Here is a 16,695-nt window from a genome sequence, read left to right on the forward strand (position 1 = left end):
GAGGCCGGAGCAGCGGTCGTGGTATATCGGAGGTCAGAGCAGAGGCCGGAGGAGCGGTCGTGGTGTGTCGGAGGTCGGAGCAGCGGTCGTGTGTGTCGGAGGCCGGAGCAGCTGTCATGGTGTGTCGGAGGCCAGAGCAGCGTTCATGGTGTGTCGGAGGTCAGAGCAGAGGCCGGAGCAGCTGTCGTGGTGTGTCGGAGCAGAGGCCGTAGCAGCGGTCGTGGTGTGTCGGAGCAGAGGCCGTAGCAGCTGTCGTGGTGTGTCGGATGTCAGAGCAGCGGTCGTGGTGTGTCGGAGGCCAGAGCAGCGGTCATGGTGTGTCAGAGGCCGGAGCAGAGGCCAGAGCAGCGGTCGTGGTGTGTCGGAGGTCGGAGCAGAGGCCGGAGCAGCGGTCGTGGTGTCGGAGGTCGGAGCAGAGGCCAGAGCAGCGGTTGTGGTGTGTCGGAGGCCGGAGCAGCTGTCGTGGTGTGTCGGAGCAGAGGCCGTAGCAGCTGTCATGGTGTGTCGGAGCAGAGGCTGTAGCAGCGGTCGTGGTGTGTCAGAGGCCGGAGCAGCGGTCGTGGTGTGTCGGAGGTCGGAGCAGAGGCCGGAGCAGCGGTCGTGGAGTGTCGGAGGCCGGAGCAGCTGTCGTGGTGTGTCGGAGGTCGGAGCAGCGGTCGTGGAGTGTCAGAGGCCAGAGCAGCGGTCATGGTGTGTCGGAGGTCGGAGCAGAGGTCGTGGTGTGTCGGAGGTCGGAGCAGAGGCCGGAGCAGCTGTCGTGGTGTGTCGGAGCAGAGGCCGTAGCAGCGGTCGTGGTGTGTCGGAGCAGAGGCCGTAGCAGCTGTCGTGGTGTGTCGGATGTCAGAGCAGCGGTCGTGGTGTGTCAGAGGCCAGAGCAGCGGTCATGGTGTGTCAGAGGCCGGAGCAGAGGCCAGAGCAGCGGTCGTGGTGTGTCGGAGGTCGGAGCAGAGGCCGGAGCAGCGGTCGTGGTGTCGGAGGTCGGAGCAGAGGCCAGAGCAGCGGTTGTGGTGTGTCGGAGGCCGGAGCAGCTGTCGTGGTGTGTCGGAGCAGAGGCCGTAGCAGCTGTCATGGTGTGTCGGAGCAGAGGCTGTAGCAGCGGTCGTGGTGTGTCAGAGGCCGGAGCAGCGGTCGTGGTGTGTCGGAGGTCGGAGCAGAGGCCGGAGCAGCGGTCGTGGAGTGTCGGAGGCCGGAGCAGCTGTCGTGGTGTGTCGGAGGCCGGAGCAGCGGTCGTGGAGTGTCAGAGGCCAGAGCAGCGGTCATGGTGTGTCGGAGGTCGGAGCAGAGGTCGTGGTGTGTCGGAGGTCGGAGCAGAGGCCGGAGCAGCAGTCGTGGTGTGTCGGAGCAGAGGCCGGAGCAGCGGTCGTGGCGTGTCGGAGCAGAGGCCGGAGCAGCTGTCGTGGTGTGTCAGAGGTCGGAGCAGCGGTCAGGTGAGCGGTCCTCGATTGTTTCCAGTGTGGAGTTGTGCCAGACCAGACCCAAAGCAGGGGACATATACAATCCGTTGCTCAATGTGTCTTATATTGGGGTAACACACCTGCAGCCATTTGCCCTGATTCCAGGCCAGGACACAGAGTTGTGCAGCTATTACACTGTAACGAACCATCAGCTAATATGAAAGTATTCATATCAGATCCCTACATAGAAATCTCAAAATCCTGAGCCGAGAGTCGCCTCGTTTCGCCAGCACAGGAAGACATACAATTGATGGGACCCCGGTTCGGTGGGTCACCTGTTTGGCCTGCTGCCTCAGGCTGTCAGTGACAGCATCCGGCTCCATCATCTTCCACTCCGCTGCGATGCTCCTGAAGACGTCGGAGCCACTGTTCAGCACTTGGATGAGGCGACGATCCCGGGATAAGTGAGCGAGAATCCGCAGCTCCAGCTGAGAATAATCTGCTGCCAGGATCATCCCTCCTGCAGGGGGAACAAGACCCGATGTGAGCGTCTATCCGTGACTGCCGGACCCCCTCGCCGTACTCATTTATGGAAGCGACCTAAGCAGAACGACCCAGTCAGAATTACCTACAAATGGGACGAAGGCGTGCCGCATACTAACGAGAAACGACAGCCCCCTCTCCTGCCGGATCTGATCCGCCAGCGCCTCGGGGAGGGTCTTCTTACCCCTAAAATCAGAAACGACCAGAGATGCCACATCACAACCCATCCCTCACAGCGGAGCCCCCCCAGTACACGGCACATGGGCCACACAGAGGGTCAGAAATAATCAGCACCCCCCGTCATCCAGCTCTAGTGAACCAAAAATATACGCTCTGTCCCAGGTTCTCACCTTTAAGATCTCTGCTTGGTGTCAGAGAATGGAAATATTTACTGTAAATCCGGTTGGGCGGACTTATTACAGTGGATTAGTAAAGATCTACGTCGATATGGGAGGAGACACAGATTAGATATTAGAAAAAACTTTTTGACAGTTAGAGTGATCAATGAGTGGAACAGGCTGCCACGAGAAGTGGTGAGTTCTCCTTCAATGGAAGTCTTCAAACAGAGGCTGGACAGACATCTAACTGGGATGATTTAGCGAATCCTGCTTTGAGCAGGGGGTTGGACCAGATGGCCCAGGAGGTCCCTTCCAACTCTACGATTCTATGATACATTGTACCAACCCTGCAGCTGTGTGAGCTGGACAGAGTCAAGGTGAGTTTTCAGCCTCTATATCAGTAGGGACATTGCAGCTAATAACAGACGCCAAGCACCGGAGAACCCCTATATCTGCGAATGATGAGGGTTGTCGCTTACCGCTGCTTGGAGAAGGCGGAGGCGCTCGCTGCCTGAGACGGGGGGCTCTCTCCAACCAGAAGAGGCATTTCTATCTCAAAGTCTTTGGGAACGTTCTGGATATTGGGCTCAGTGAAGCTGATGCGGCCTGGAACAGAAGAAGCGGCAGGATGATGACATTCTCCACCCCGCTGCCCCCAACTTCACTGCTGTCCCCGGCGTCACGACCCCTGTCCCACCCTTCTTCATCACCACCATCTCTGCTCCACAATGTAACCACTGCTGTATTATTCTTGAACACAGTCCCATAATGCCACCATTACTGCCCCCTGGTCTTGCAAGCACCACCACTGCCCTCTCTCCTGGTTTCGCCAGCACCATTGCTGCCCTTCTGGTCTCACCAGCATCATCGCTGCCCTCTCTCCTGCTTTCCCCAGCACCATCGCTGCCCCCTGGTTTCCCCAGCACCATCGCTGCCCTTCTGTTCTCACCAGCACCATCGCTGCCCTCTCTCCTGCTTTCACCAGCACCATCGCTGCCCTTCTGGTCTCGCCAGCATCATTGCTGCCCCCTGGTTTCGCCAGCACCATCGCTGCCCTTCTGGTCTTGCCAGCACCATCGCTGCCCTCTGCCCTGGTCTCATCAGCATCATCGCTGCCCTCTCTCCTGCTTCCCCCAGCACCATCGCTGCCCCCTGGTTTCGCCAGCACCATCGCTGCCCTTCTGGTCTCGTCAGCACCATCGCTGCCCTCTCCCCTGGTCTCAGCACCATCGCTGTCCCCAGTTTCGCCTTCACTTCTGCAGCTGGGGCAGCTCATGACACTACATCTGTACCTGTGGCGGTGTGAGTCTGGGACACGGGGTAGATCCGCTCCATGCCCAGGCCCTGGCAGAAACTCTTCTCCCGCTGCAGGGGGTACACCACCTTGGTCATGGCGTTGGTGATCCGCTTCCACTCTAGGATGAGTCCGGGCAGAGGATGCAGCGGCTTCAACTTCTCCAAAATGTCCTGGGAAGAAAGAAAATCATTGCTGGAGCGAGGCCCTGAGTACTGGGGGAGCCGCGGACGGAGGAGATGATGAGGGTGATGGTACCTTTGTGGTGCTGAACTGCTTGGAGAGTCGGACTCTGTTCAGCGCCGGCCGTCTGGTGTAACCCAGCGTCTTCTTGTTCCCGGGACCCTTCAGGTCGCCATTGGGGGGCAGTTTAAGTTCAATGAACAGAACCTAAGAAAGGGCAAATGAATCCGGAGACACGGCACCTTCTGTCCCTTACTCGAGTCACACCCAAAGCCACACCCAACCTTCAGCAGGGAGCACAACATAACACAGCAGAATAGTGCTCGCAGCTCTGGAGTATAAGACATGATGTAATAGCACAATAGTGAGTGCAGCTCTGGAGGATAAGACATGATGTAACAGCAGAATAGTGACTGCAGCTCTGGAGGTGACTGGAGGATAAGACATGATGTAACAGTAGAATAGTGACTGCAGCTCTGGAGGTGTATGTAGATGTGATGTATTAGGGTTAAAAACACAAAAATTGAGCTTGGTTTGAGCTGGTATACATGCAACACAAACGCATGTTCACATTGGCCATAAAGCGTACAAAACCTACAAAAGACAAAATGAGAAAAACCCTGCTGTAATTAAATAAAAAGCAAAAGTGCATGTAAGTAATACAGAGTTCTTAGTAATACTGTCTGTGATCAAATATAGCATAAAAGCCGTCCCACCACCGACAAGGTGACTCTGATGGGGACGGTCCTACACTGTCTAATATTAAATACCTTACCATGTGTCAGAGTTGACGTCAGGGTGTGATCAGAGTCACCTTGTCGGTGGTGGGACGGCTTTTATGCTATATTTGATCACAGACAGTATTACTAAGAACTCTGTATTACTTACATGCACTTTTGCTTTTTATTTAATTACAGCAGGGTTTTTCTCATTTTGTCTTTTGTCGGTTTTGGATGTATTAGGGTTGTACAGGTTTGTGTAGGTTTGTGTGTCGCTAATCTGTCTCGGTACCTGGGCGACGTCATCAGGGCTGGTGAGGGAGAAGCTGTGGCCGGCGAGCTGGTACGCCTGCGCCTCGATCTCGTTCAGCTTCGCTTGCATGATGTGTTTCTGGGTCTCGCACTCCTCTGTACTGAAGCCGATGCCATTCAGCTCCAGCAGAGCCAGGCAGTAATGTGTGGGCATCTCCACCCTGCTGAAGACCCCTGCAGGACAGTGCAGACATCAGCCCCGGACCCCCTGCAGGACACAGCAGATGCCAGACCCCCTGTAGGACAGAGCAGACACCGGCCCCGTACCCCCCGTGGGACAGAGCAGACACCTGCCCCCGACCCCCCGTGGGACAGAGCAGACACCTGCCCCGTACCCCCCGTGAAACAGAGCAGACACCTGCCCCGTACCCCCCGTGGGACAGAGCAGACACCTGCCCCGTACCCCCCGTGGGACAGAGCAGACACCTGCCCCGTACCCCCCGTGGGACAGAGCAGACACCTGCCCCGTACCCCCCGTGGGACAGAACAGCCAGCTGCCCCGTACCCCCCGTGGGACAGAGCAGCCAGTTGCCCCGTACCCCCCGTGGGACAGAGCAGCCAGCTGCCCCAGACCCCCCGTGGGACAGAGCAGCCAGCTGCCCCAGACCCCCCGTGGGACAGAGCAGCCAGCTGCCCCAGACCCCCCGTGGGACAGAGCAGCCAGCTGCCCCAGACCCCCCGTGGGACAGAGCAGCCAGCTGCCCCAGACCCCCCGTGGGACAGAGCAGCCAGCTGCCCCAGACCCCCTGTGGGACAGAGCAGCCAGCTGCCCCAGACCCCCTGTGGGACAGAGCAGACACCTGCCCCGTACCCCCTTTGGGACAGAGCAGACACCTGCCCCGTACCCCCTTTGGGACAGAACAGCCAGCTGCCCCGTACCCCCTGTGGGACAGAGCAGACACCTGCCCCAGACCCCCTGTGGGACAGAGCAGACACCTGCCCCAGACCCCCTGTGGGACAGAGCAGACACCTGCCCCAGACCCCCTGTGGGACAGAGCAGACATCTGCCCCAGACCCCCTGTAGGACAGAGCAGACACCTGCCCCAGACCCCCTGTAGGACAGAGCAGACACCTGCCCCAGACCCCCTGTGGGACAGAGCAGACACCTGCCCTGGACCCCCTGTAGGACAGAGCAGACATCTGCCCCGGACCCCCTGGCCTCAGGATCTCGTACCTCGCAGATTCTCCTTCTCCAGTAATCCGTGTAACGTGCCCATGATGCTATAGACAAGGACACTCTCTATGGCGGCCCGGTACCGTCCAGACTGGTCACTGCTGGCACTGAGGCCGAGGCTCTGCACGCCCTGACCACTGCTTACCCCGTCCAGCAGGGGGAGCTCTTGTGGGAGGAAGTTGGCTGCCATGTTGTGTAGTGTTCGCTCCTTGGAGCTTGGATCTAGTAACCAGCAAGCAACCTGCAAAACAAGACCAAAAAGTAAGTGACCCCAGAAATCACATAGCAGCCATGTGTAATGACCCCTGCGTCCAGTCTATCTGTACATACAGCTCTGGATGTGATTAGAGCAGAAGTTACACAACTTAAGTCACTGATCTGATCACATTATGGCAGCTGGTCATCGCTCCGGCCTCCGCCGATGACATATCATCGCTCCGGCCTCCGCTGATGATATCGCCACCTGACGCGGCAGCCGGTAAATCGCCAGGAGTTAATTACCTGCGGATTTCCATCTCCTGCCTCTGAGGATAATCTGATCACAGATAAGCAGCTCAGACGTAATCCTGAAATTAATCCAGAGAGCCGGCGCCGCTCATCCTGGGGGATGAAACGCCCGATGCGACCACACGGGAAAGTCCCCAACACCTCCTCAGAGGAAGGGACAATAACAGGACAGGGATCGATAATCACAGGTACGGCCGCGTTCTCCTTTATCGTAATGCTTTAATACAGAAGCAGCGCCGCCCACGACCCGGGGTTTTTACTCAATGCAGCGGTAAAACCAAACATAACCAGGACAGAGGCGGCGCTGATCCTCCAAAAATAGTAATACATTGTTAAAATAATTAACAGCCCCTTTAAGAGAAGCAGCAGCCAATAACAGTTGTTTTGCACATTACCCTCTGGTACACAGCTTGGGCCCTCGTGTCTCCTGACACGGCTCAGCCCTTGGGTCTCCTTGCACCTCACCCCAACACAAGACGCAGCCCCCATGTCTCTGTACACAGCGCATCCCCTATTTGTCTGTACATGGTGCACCCCTCACCCCAGTACTCAGCGCAGACTCCACATCTCCATACACAGCACAGCCCCCATGTCTCTATACACAATGCAGCCACTACGGCGTAGTCCATATTTCAGGACGTACAGATGACTCGGAGGTCGCTTACAGACAGGACATAACAAATGCGTTACCTTTGGGTCCTGGAAGTGTCCAGTAATGGAGACCCCGCAGCTCATCAGCAGAGCTTTGTACTGCTCGATGAAGTTATACATGATGACCTCTGAGGGGCGCATCTGCTGCAATGTGGACTGCAGAGACAGAAGCCGCTGGCTGACGGACAAGTTCTGGTCCAGCGGAGGAGGGGCCAGGCTGGAGCTTATGTCTGTAACGAGAGGACCCAAGAGGTTATAGACTCGTGCACCAAGTCACCAGGTTTTATACTCTGCGCCGGTACCTGAGCCATCTTGCTGCCTCTGTAGGGACAGGTAATAGGCGTCCTTCCCTCCCCAGCACACGGCCAGGCCCACGAGCAACATGTCGTCCCAACCCGGGATGGAGAGGCCGTCATCTTCCTTGGCTTGTTCCTGTCGCAGCGACGGCACTAAAGTATCACGAGAGGAGACAAGGATAATATCACCGGCGTACACAGCAGCAGACCCCCATTACACTGAATGAGACCACCATGAACCTACAGACCTTGCTTAAACCTCCCACCGATGCACGACCTGGATGAGGCCACCCTAGATCTCCGCTCACAGGCCAAGGACAGCGAGAACGACGTCTGGCTCCTCCATTCCTGCAGGAACGTCTGGAACAAGGCGAGGTCGCTGGCCACATCAATGATGCTGAACACCTGAGAGCTGCATGGAGGAAGAGGCGAGGACGAGTCCTGGGACAACTGCAAGGAGAAGTCCTGGGCAATTATGGAGGCATCTCGGTTGTCCCCAGCCACCTCCACAACTTCCCCTCGTGACCCAAACATGTCGTCCGCGTCCTGTGACAGGAAGCTCAGGCTGCCCAACGAGTCCAGTCTTGGCCTCTTGATGCCAGATTTTATGGAGGACATGCCAATCACTCGTGAGGTACAAGCACTCGGAGGAGTGGGGGGAACCAGCTCCAATCTGCTCTCAGGCCTGGAGTTGGATTGTCGATCAATATCCGAAGCCGTGTTTGGGGTAGAGTTAAGGTGCGGGACATCTGAACGAGGGTTTGCAGCGGAAGTGAGCAGGACGCTGTCAGTATCTGGACATAGGGGTCTCTCCCTGCAGATGGTCCGTGTGTCTTGCTTTGGGTCAGAACAGACATTTGTGGTGATATTCGGCCACTGATCTAAAATATCCTCCATTCCTTGAGTCAAGCTAAAACTGAGGTCGCCCCACTCCGGCCCGAGCTTCACTGTCTCCACATTGTCCCTTTTCTCCACCGCTGTAGCCGGGAATTTTGTTTCGGACTTGGGCAGTTGTTCAACGTGATCTAGAACCTCGACCATCTGAAAAGAATCAAGCTGAGAGAACATGATCGACCCTTCGTCGTATCTCATATCCTTCTCGTCATCAGATGGAGGAGGAGGAGGAGGGTTGGGCTCCTCAGGTTTGGAGCCAAAATCTAGATCATCATTGAAGCTGTCGAACAGGAAGCTGCCACTCATGTTCAGGCTGCTGTCCGTTGCCTCGCTATGACCAAGACCCCGGTCTGAGGAGGAGTCTTGCTTTGGAGGAGACGCTACGCGAGGGTTTGGACCCTGCTCTTCGCTCTTCACTTGCGTTTGGCAGGACTGGAACAAGGCCTGAAGTTGTGTATCGCTGAGGGACAGGTCACCTCCTGCTGGCCGCTCGCTGGGGGGATCTGGTGACCTTTTTGCAGAATTCTCCCCCTCATATTTTATTTGTTCCTGGCATGGAGCCTCCACATTCGCAGGTGTCTCCTCCATACACACCAAGATCGGCCCGTCTGTGGGTAGAGCCTCTGACAGGGCCACCTTTGCGTCCTCCCCCTCTCTATGGTCTTTGGACGGCACATGCTGCAGAATTAATTTCTCCGTTTGGGTATCCAGCTGTAAACTGTCCTCGAAGGTCCTGGACGCCATGTAGAAGGCAGGAGAAAGACAGAGGACAGGCGAGGTGGCGGGGCATGCTGGAGGGCACACTGTGAAGTCAGAAGCTTTGCTGTTTTGGGGGTTTATCGCAGTGTTATGGATAATCTCAGGAACATCCCTAGTCACCGTGGACGTAGCCTTGTGGTTAGGTCGTAGGGAGACATCGGACACCCGGGCAGCAGGACAAGGCTGTATAGTTGGAATAGTGAACACGGGTGCATCTGAGCTCCCTCCTAAATCACCAACAGGCCCATCATTCGCTGTAGGGGCCAGGTCTCCGGCATCCTTTGATGATGGATCTTCATCGAGCATCCGGGCATCTGGCACATCTTCCATATCTTCTTTACATTCAGATGTGGCACCAGGAGCAGCATTGCCAAGGTGCCCGTCATCTGGGCATTTAATGGCCATGCTCAGCGCTCCAGAGGTTATGGATTCGGCCCCAGTTCTCGGACTACTAATAACCATCTCTTGGTTAATAACCTTTCCCATCCCAAGACTCTTCCCTGAATTTTCCGGGATGTTCTCCTTATCCTTCACCACAATGCCTTCTGTGCTCAGTTCCCGGTGCCCGGCACATGTGGCACGTGAGGAATTTGCATTAGCAGCCGTCTCCAGTCTCCTCAGATCAGGAGCTGCGCTCTCTGTGTTCAAGGAAGGGTTAATCTCTGAGGTAGGGGGCTTCTCTTTCTGCTCGGTGGAGGATTCGGAGCTCGTGTCCAGAGATGACCCAGACTCCAGGGTTGTGTCTGGATTCCAGTGGATCCCCATCAGAGCCAGGTCCTCCTTCAGCAGTCTCCGCGCCTCCTCCACGATGAGCTCCGCAGCCTCTCGCTCCGTCAGGCCTTTTTTTCCAGAAATCCAGATGCATCGAGCAGCTCGGCGCTCCTGGGCGGCTTCCTCATCTTCATCTACAGCTCGGCGGATGCTGAGGAGCAAAAAGGAAGAAAAAAAGAGAACTCAGAACAAAAAAGCAATAATACAAAAACATGGATTTTTGTGATAAACTCACCGTAAAATCCTTTTCTCCGAGACGCTCATTGGGGGACACAGGTACTGTGGGTGTATGCTTCTGCCACTAGGAGGCTGACACTAAGTGAAAAAAAGAGGTTAGCTCCTCCGCCGTATACACCCTCACCCGTATTGCGGGCGGAAATCAGTTTGGTGTCAAAGCAGTAGGAGGACAACAAAATCAGCCTTAATACAGGTACAACATGTCCAAAACACCACCCTTATATCAAACTAGTAAATGCATATAAATTTAAACAAAACAAGAGCCAAATGGCTAATAGGGTGGGTGCTGTGTCCCCCAATGAGCGTCTAGGAGAAAAGGATTTTACGGTGAGTTATCACAAAAATCCATGTTTCTCCTTCGCCTCATTGGGGGGACACTGATACGTCCTAAAGCAGTCCCTGGGTGGGAGATTGACTCACCGATCCAAGCTACATGCACCTCTTGTTTAAAGGTGCGCCACCGCTGCTTGGAGAATCCTTCTACCCAGGCTCGCATCCGCCGACGCCGGAGCATGGATATTATAATGTTTGGCAAATGTGTGCAGGCTGGACCAGGTTGCTGCCTTGCAAACCTGTTCCGTCGAAGTCTGGTGCCGAAGCGCCCAAGAGGCGCCCACTGCCCGAGTAGAGTGCGCTCTGATCCCTGCTGGAATCAGCGTGCTTCTAATGCGGTAGGACTCCTGAATAGTCAAACGAATCCATCTGGCTATGGTCGATTTTGAGGCAGCGAGTCCCTTCCTGCACCCTTCAGGGAGCACGAACAGCGTGTTCGGCTGACGAAAGGGTGCCGTCCTCGACACGTACCTCCGGAGGGCTCTTAGCAGGTCTAACGTGTGAAGAGCCTTTTCCACACGGTGCACCGGTGCTGGACAAAATGAAGGCAAGACAACATCTTCATTAATGTGAAAAGAGGACACGACTTTTGGCAGAAAAGGAGGGGCTGGTCTGAGCACCACCTTATCTTTATGGAAAGTGAGGAACGGGGCTAGGCAGGATAGGGCTGCCAGTTCTGAAACCTGCCTGACAGAAGTGATGGCCACTAGGAACACCACTTTCCAGGAAAGGTACCCCAAGGAGATATCCTGAAACGGTTCAAATGGAGCTCCCTGCAGAACACTTAGGACCAGGTTAAGGTCCCAAGCGTCCAAAGGCGCCTTATAGGGAGGTACCAAGTGGGAGACTCCCTGGATGAAAGTCTTCACCTGCAGATTGGTAGGAATTCTGCGCTGGAACAGGACGGATAAGGCCGATATTTGTCTCCTGAGGGAATTGGGGCTAAGCCTAAGTCTAGGCCCGACAGGAGAAAAGTCAAGATGTTGGGGATCGAGAATCTCAGTGGAGAAACACCGCGGCCTCGACACCAAGCAAAGAACACCTTCCAGGTGTGGTGGTAAATTCGTGCTGAAGCAGGCTTTCGGGCACTAATCATTGTAGCGACCACCTTGCTCCCGAACCCTGCCTGGGTTAGAATCCAAGATTCAACGGCCATGCCGTCAAACACAGGGCCCCTGAGTTCGGGTGGCAAATTGGCCCTTGAGAAAGTAGATCTGGGCACTCTGGCAGGCGCCAGGGAACGTCGGCGAGCAGCTGCATTAGATCTGCGTACCACACTCGACAGGGCCAGTCTGGAGTCAGCAGAATCGCCGGGACCCCTTCCGTCTCGATCTTCTTGATGACCCTCGGAAGTAGTGGCAGCGGGGGAAATAGATATGGGAGGAGAAACTGGTCCCATGGCAGAAACAACGCGCCCACAGCGATTGCCTGCGGGTCCCTGGCACGAGCGACATATGTGGGCACCTTGGCGTTCACTCTGGACGCCATCAGGTCCACATCCGGAGTTCCCCACAGCTGACAAATCTGCCGGAAGACTTCGGAATGTAGAGACCACTCTCCGGACGCTAGACCCTGCCGGCTGAGAAAGTCTGCTGCCCAATTTTCCACGCCCGGGATGTGGACAGCCGAAATCACCGAGTGGTTTGCTTCGGCCCACTGCAGAACGTGCCCCACCTCGCGCATGGTTGCTCTGCGGCGGGTGCCTCCTTGGTGATTTATGTAAGCCACCGCCGTGGCGTTGTCCGACTGAATCCAGATGGGGCGGCCTGCTAGAAAGTGATGAAACTTTAGCAGGGCCAGACGAATTGCTCGTATCCCCAATAAGTTGATCAGGAGGCGTACCTCCTGTGGCGACCACCGTCCCTGGGTCGTGTGGTGCCGAAACACCGCTCCCCAGCCGAGGAGACTGGCGTCGGTTGTCATCACCAACCAATGGTCTGGGGGGAACTGGTTAACCACCATCCGAGCGACTGCCTGACTTGACAGGACAGTCGGCACTGCCGATCGAGCATGAGGGGATTCTTGTCCCAAGCTGACATAAGGGCGCGCTGCAGGGGGCGAAGATGGAACTGGGCGAACGGTACCGCTTCCATTGCTGCCACCATTTTCCCTAGACTTCTCATCCCGGATCGGATGGTATGAGGGACTGGTTGCCGAAGTGTCCGGACTCCCTGCCGGAGCGCTAGCACCTTTTCCTGAGGGAGAATTACCAACCCTCGGCGAGTGTCGAGAATCATTCCTAGGAAGGAGACCTTTTGAGCTGGCACAAGGGATGACTTCTTCGCATTGACCAACCACCCTAAGCGTGCAAGAGTATCTAGCGTGATGTTGACATTTTCCTCGCATGCCCGTATTGAAGGGCCTTTGACCAAGAGGTCGTCCAGATAAGGACGACTATGCCTCAAGAATGCAGTGTGGCCATGACAACTGCCATAACCTTTGTGAACACTCTGGGAGCCGTGGGTAGCGCCATGAACTGAAAATGTTGACCGTTGATGGCGAAGCGTAGAAACCTCTGATGAGGAGGATGGGAATATGCAGATATGCGTCCTGGATGTCTATTGAGGTCAAGTATTCTCCCTGCTCCATGGCCAATATGACTGACCGGAGAGACTCCATCCGGAAATGTCTGATCGTGATGAATTGGTTCAGAAGCTTCAGGTCCAAAACAGGCCTGACAGACCCATCCTTTTTAGGAACCGCAAAAAGGTTGGAATAGAACCCCTGATTTTTTTCGTGTTCCGGCACTGGAACAATGACTCTGTTGTGCTGGAGCGATTTGAATTTGATGGCTCTCAATAGAGCCCTTGCCTGGGCATCCACTCTGGGAAGCCGGGAAAAAAAAACCGTCTTGGCAGGTATCTGACAAACTCTATTTTGTAACCTGAGGCCACCAATTCCTTTACCCATGCGTCGTGAGCGATATTGGCCCAGATGTGAAAAAACCAGAGTAGGTGGCCACCCACCTTGCCGGTGTCGTCTGGTAAAGGCCTCGAGTCATTTGGCCGACGATCTTTGGTATCTGGATCCCCTCGATCTAGGCTGCTGAGTACGCAATCTCCCCAATGGGTTGGCTCTATATGAGACCTGCCGCTCCCTATCCTGGTTGGGGCGGCCTGAGGCGGCGGAATTGGCCGCTGTAGTCCACCTGGTGTTGTTAAAGGCCCTAAAACGTGCCTGAAACGGGTGACGAAAAAGCGGTTTGACCCTTTGTTGAGGGAGAAACCCGCTCTTTCCTCCTGTGGAGTCGGAGACAAGTTGATCCAACTTGTCCCCAAATAGGCGGATGCACTGATAAGGCAGTGAAGTCAAGGACTTCTTAGAAGAAGAATTGGCTCACCATGCCCTTAACCATAGGGCTCTTCTGATCGAAATTGCATTAGCGGCGGCAAGTGCCGAGCAATTGGCCACATCCAAAGACGCTTTGATTACATAGTCTCCGGCCATCGCCATCTGACCCGCGACCTCCGAAATCTCTGCAGGTAGAACCTGCTCCTGCGCGACCATGTTTAATGTTTCTGACCATGTTATCATAGCCTTGGCTACCCAAGTTGCTGCGAACGAGAGAGCAAGTGCTGACCCTGACGCATCATATACTGAGCGAGCTAAGCTCTCTATAAGGCAGTCCATGGGATCCTTAATCGAGGAAACACTAGGGACGGATAGCAGGGTCTTAGTGGCTAGGCGCGAAACCGGAGGATCCACCATCGGGGATTCCGTCCATCTTTTACAGAGGTCCGGAGCAAACGGATACCTTGTTTCGAGTGCCTTTTGACCCGAGAAACGCCTGTCTGGACGTTCTCTGTGCCGCTGCGCTATGTCCTCAAACTACGGGTGAGAGGAAAAAATTCTGTGCGGGCGCTTCACTCGCTTAAATACCACTTTATGCCCCGTAGCCGCTGCGGGATCATCCTGAATCCCCAGGGTCTGATTGACGGCTTCTATGAGGCTGTCCACTGTTTCACGTGACCCTGGAGTGTCCAGGTCAAGGGGCTCGTCTGAGTTGCAATCTGAGGTCTGTCTGCTCGCTATCAACCACTGGTGACGGGGAGCAAGAAGCAGAGCTTACGGATGCCAAGGCACCGGATGGACTGGGCGACACCGTGTGAATTTGTTTCCTCCGGGTCTGCCTGGAGTGAGACTGGCCCCTGCAGGCCGGAGGCTTTTGTTTGGTGGAGGTTCCCTCTAAGGTCGGCGAGCCATTGTCCCTGCCCCTATCTGGGGCTTGAAGGGACTCTATTGCTCTCGTAAGCGACGCCATGGACTGTGACAGTGATTGGGCCCACTCCGGGGGATTTGACACATTGGTCACGGTCGTAGGGGAGGGCTCCTGGGCGCATTCGGATTCGCAGGCTTCGCATAGTCACTTGCTCTGCGCCCGTGGAAATGCAGCCCGACAAGAGATGCATGCAGCGTAAAAGAACGTGTGCGTCTTTGCCTTTTCGGACATACTGTATCTGTCCGCTGCTGGGGGTGTGGGGAAGAGGTAGCACCTCGTTTTCCCCGTAGCGTGGCCTCTCGGGCAGCAATTACCCCAGACTTGCGCTCCCCGTCCTGGCTGCTTTCTTCAAAACGAGCGCCACCAGCTGTGGGAGTGAGCCAGAATGTAAAACCACTCTAGGGGCGGTGCTTCCGTTCTGCGGCCTAGCCGGGATCCGAAGCCAGGCACTAAATTTCTTCGCCGCCGCCCAGTGCTGGGCGGGCCGCCGAAAGTGACGCGTGGCTCCAGGGGCGGGACTTCCGGCCGCGGCCTAGCTCCGGCCTCAATTTTTCCCCTACCTGACTGGGGGGGGGGGGGGGGCACGGTACACAAAAAACATGGCGCCACTAACTGTGCGGCGCCACCTGACGGATCCAGCCACCCTCAGCCTTGCATGGCCGGTGGCTTCTGCCGGCTGGGGGCTCCAGCCCTGAGATCTTCGCAGGAGCCCTCCCAGACCCTCTCCTCACCGATGATCCTCTTCAGCCTGAGCGCAGGTATGTGATGTGAGGGGGCCTTGATAAAATAGGGTGCCTGCACCGTCCTATCTAACCCCTTCAGGGGGTGAGGAGAGGGACCGTCCGCCGCCTTGCAGCACCGCCGTCTAGCGTTGGTGGAGCAGTGGGGCCACATGGACTAGTCTTGTGCCTCTGTACAGCCCATGGTTTCAATACCTAGGGGTGGTCAGAGCTAAGTTCGGCATTGTGTCCCACGACGCGGGAGAGGATACGTGGAGGGACACTCGCATGTGCTCGTCCGTTGTTGGTTTGGGGAAATCAGACCCTTTCAATAGGATCCGTTGCCCCTGTCACATCTTCATGGAAAAAGACGAAAAAAGTCTGAAGAAAAAAAACCAGACGTGTGCCTCCATGGACACTAAGCAAAAAACTAATTTCCGCCCGCAATAGGGGCGAGGGTGTATACTGCGGAGGAGGAGCTAACCTCTTTTTTTCACTTAGTGTCAGCCTCCTAGCGGCAGAAGCGTACACCCACAGTACCTGTGTCCCCCAATGAGGCGAAGGAGAAATAAAGCTCAATTTTGCGGTGCTGCATTGCAGGGGATGTAGTGAATACAGAATTATGAATGCAGCTCTGGAGGTAACTGGAGTACAAGACAAAGTAAATTGAGATCTATGAAGAAAAGTAAAACATTTATAAACTTAGAAAGTGGATTTAATTAGTGAAATAATGTTAATCGGAGGAGTCCGACACGCGCCAACCTGAGGGGAGCAATATGGCGGCTCACGCTTCTAATTAATCTCACCAGCCAATAAGTGTTTTGTAAATCATGAAAATGAAATTCTGCAATTATCCGGGAATTGGAGATAATCCCCCGCAGATCAGGACGTGGAGAAACACATTAACCGCGTCCCCCTGTTAATTACACGGCAGAAGAACGGCACGAGCTGCGGATCAGGGCCCTCGTCACCGAGGTACAGAAGGCTGGGACGAGATTATTAGAGGGGACCAACTGCAGCATTGAGTCGCGTCCCCCGTCACTGCCGTAGAGCGTACGCAGCTCTCATCAGAGGGATAGAGCGCCAATTATGCAGCAGGATGTACAAGCCGCCGCCGTGCACATCCCTGTAATTAAAACTTCCAGTTACAACAGCTGGAGATCTCCTGGGAGACATAATGCAGGAAACGAAGAGCGGGAGGAGAGCGGAATAATACCGACAGCCCCCGACACTGAGGACAAAAAGACTGACAGTATAGAAACAGCACGAAAGGAAAAATATAAATGCTAAAGATATAAACCCCCTGTAGATGGAGCAGCCTTATATCCACAGACAACAAGGTTATATCAGTT

General features: G+C 55.4%; 1 protein-coding gene across 4 annotated transcripts in view; it reads right to left on the reverse strand.

Annotated features, from left to right (window-relative positions):
* Positions 1-16,695, reverse strand: part of POLQ (DNA polymerase theta) — a 38,518-nt gene that overhangs the window by 6,005 nt on the left and 15,818 nt on the right. For 3 of the 4 annotated variants that reach the window (XM_073576989.1, XM_073576990.1, XM_073576988.1), the window contains exons 17-26: positions 7,660-9,986; positions 7,418-7,564; positions 7,155-7,345; positions 5,958-6,198; positions 4,764-4,957; positions 3,828-3,959; positions 3,568-3,742; positions 2,755-2,881; positions 2,023-2,123; positions 1,730-1,914 (exon numbers count right to left, since the gene is read on the reverse strand). In XM_073576989.1, coding sequence (XP_073433090.1) covers positions 1,730-1,914; positions 2,023-2,123; positions 2,755-2,881; positions 3,568-3,742; positions 3,828-3,959; positions 4,764-4,957; positions 5,958-6,198; positions 7,155-7,345; positions 7,418-7,564; positions 7,660-9,986 — 3,820 coding nt within the window. Of the gene's footprint in view, positions 1-1,729; positions 1,915-2,022; positions 2,124-2,269; positions 2,375-2,754; positions 2,882-3,567; positions 3,743-3,827; positions 3,960-4,763; positions 4,958-5,957; positions 6,199-7,154; positions 7,346-7,417; positions 7,565-7,659; positions 9,987-16,695 lie in introns of those variants that run through there. The other variant, XM_073576991.1, reaches the window with a different exon arrangement.

The sequence above is a fragment of the Dendrobates tinctorius genome, unplaced genomic scaffold, assembly GCF_039654945.1.
Source record: "Dendrobates tinctorius isolate UK_male_01 unplaced genomic scaffold, ASM3965494v1 ptg000054l, whole genome shotgun sequence".
Classification (NCBI taxonomy): domain Eukaryota; kingdom Metazoa; phylum Chordata; class Amphibia; order Anura; family Dendrobatidae; genus Dendrobates; species Dendrobates tinctorius.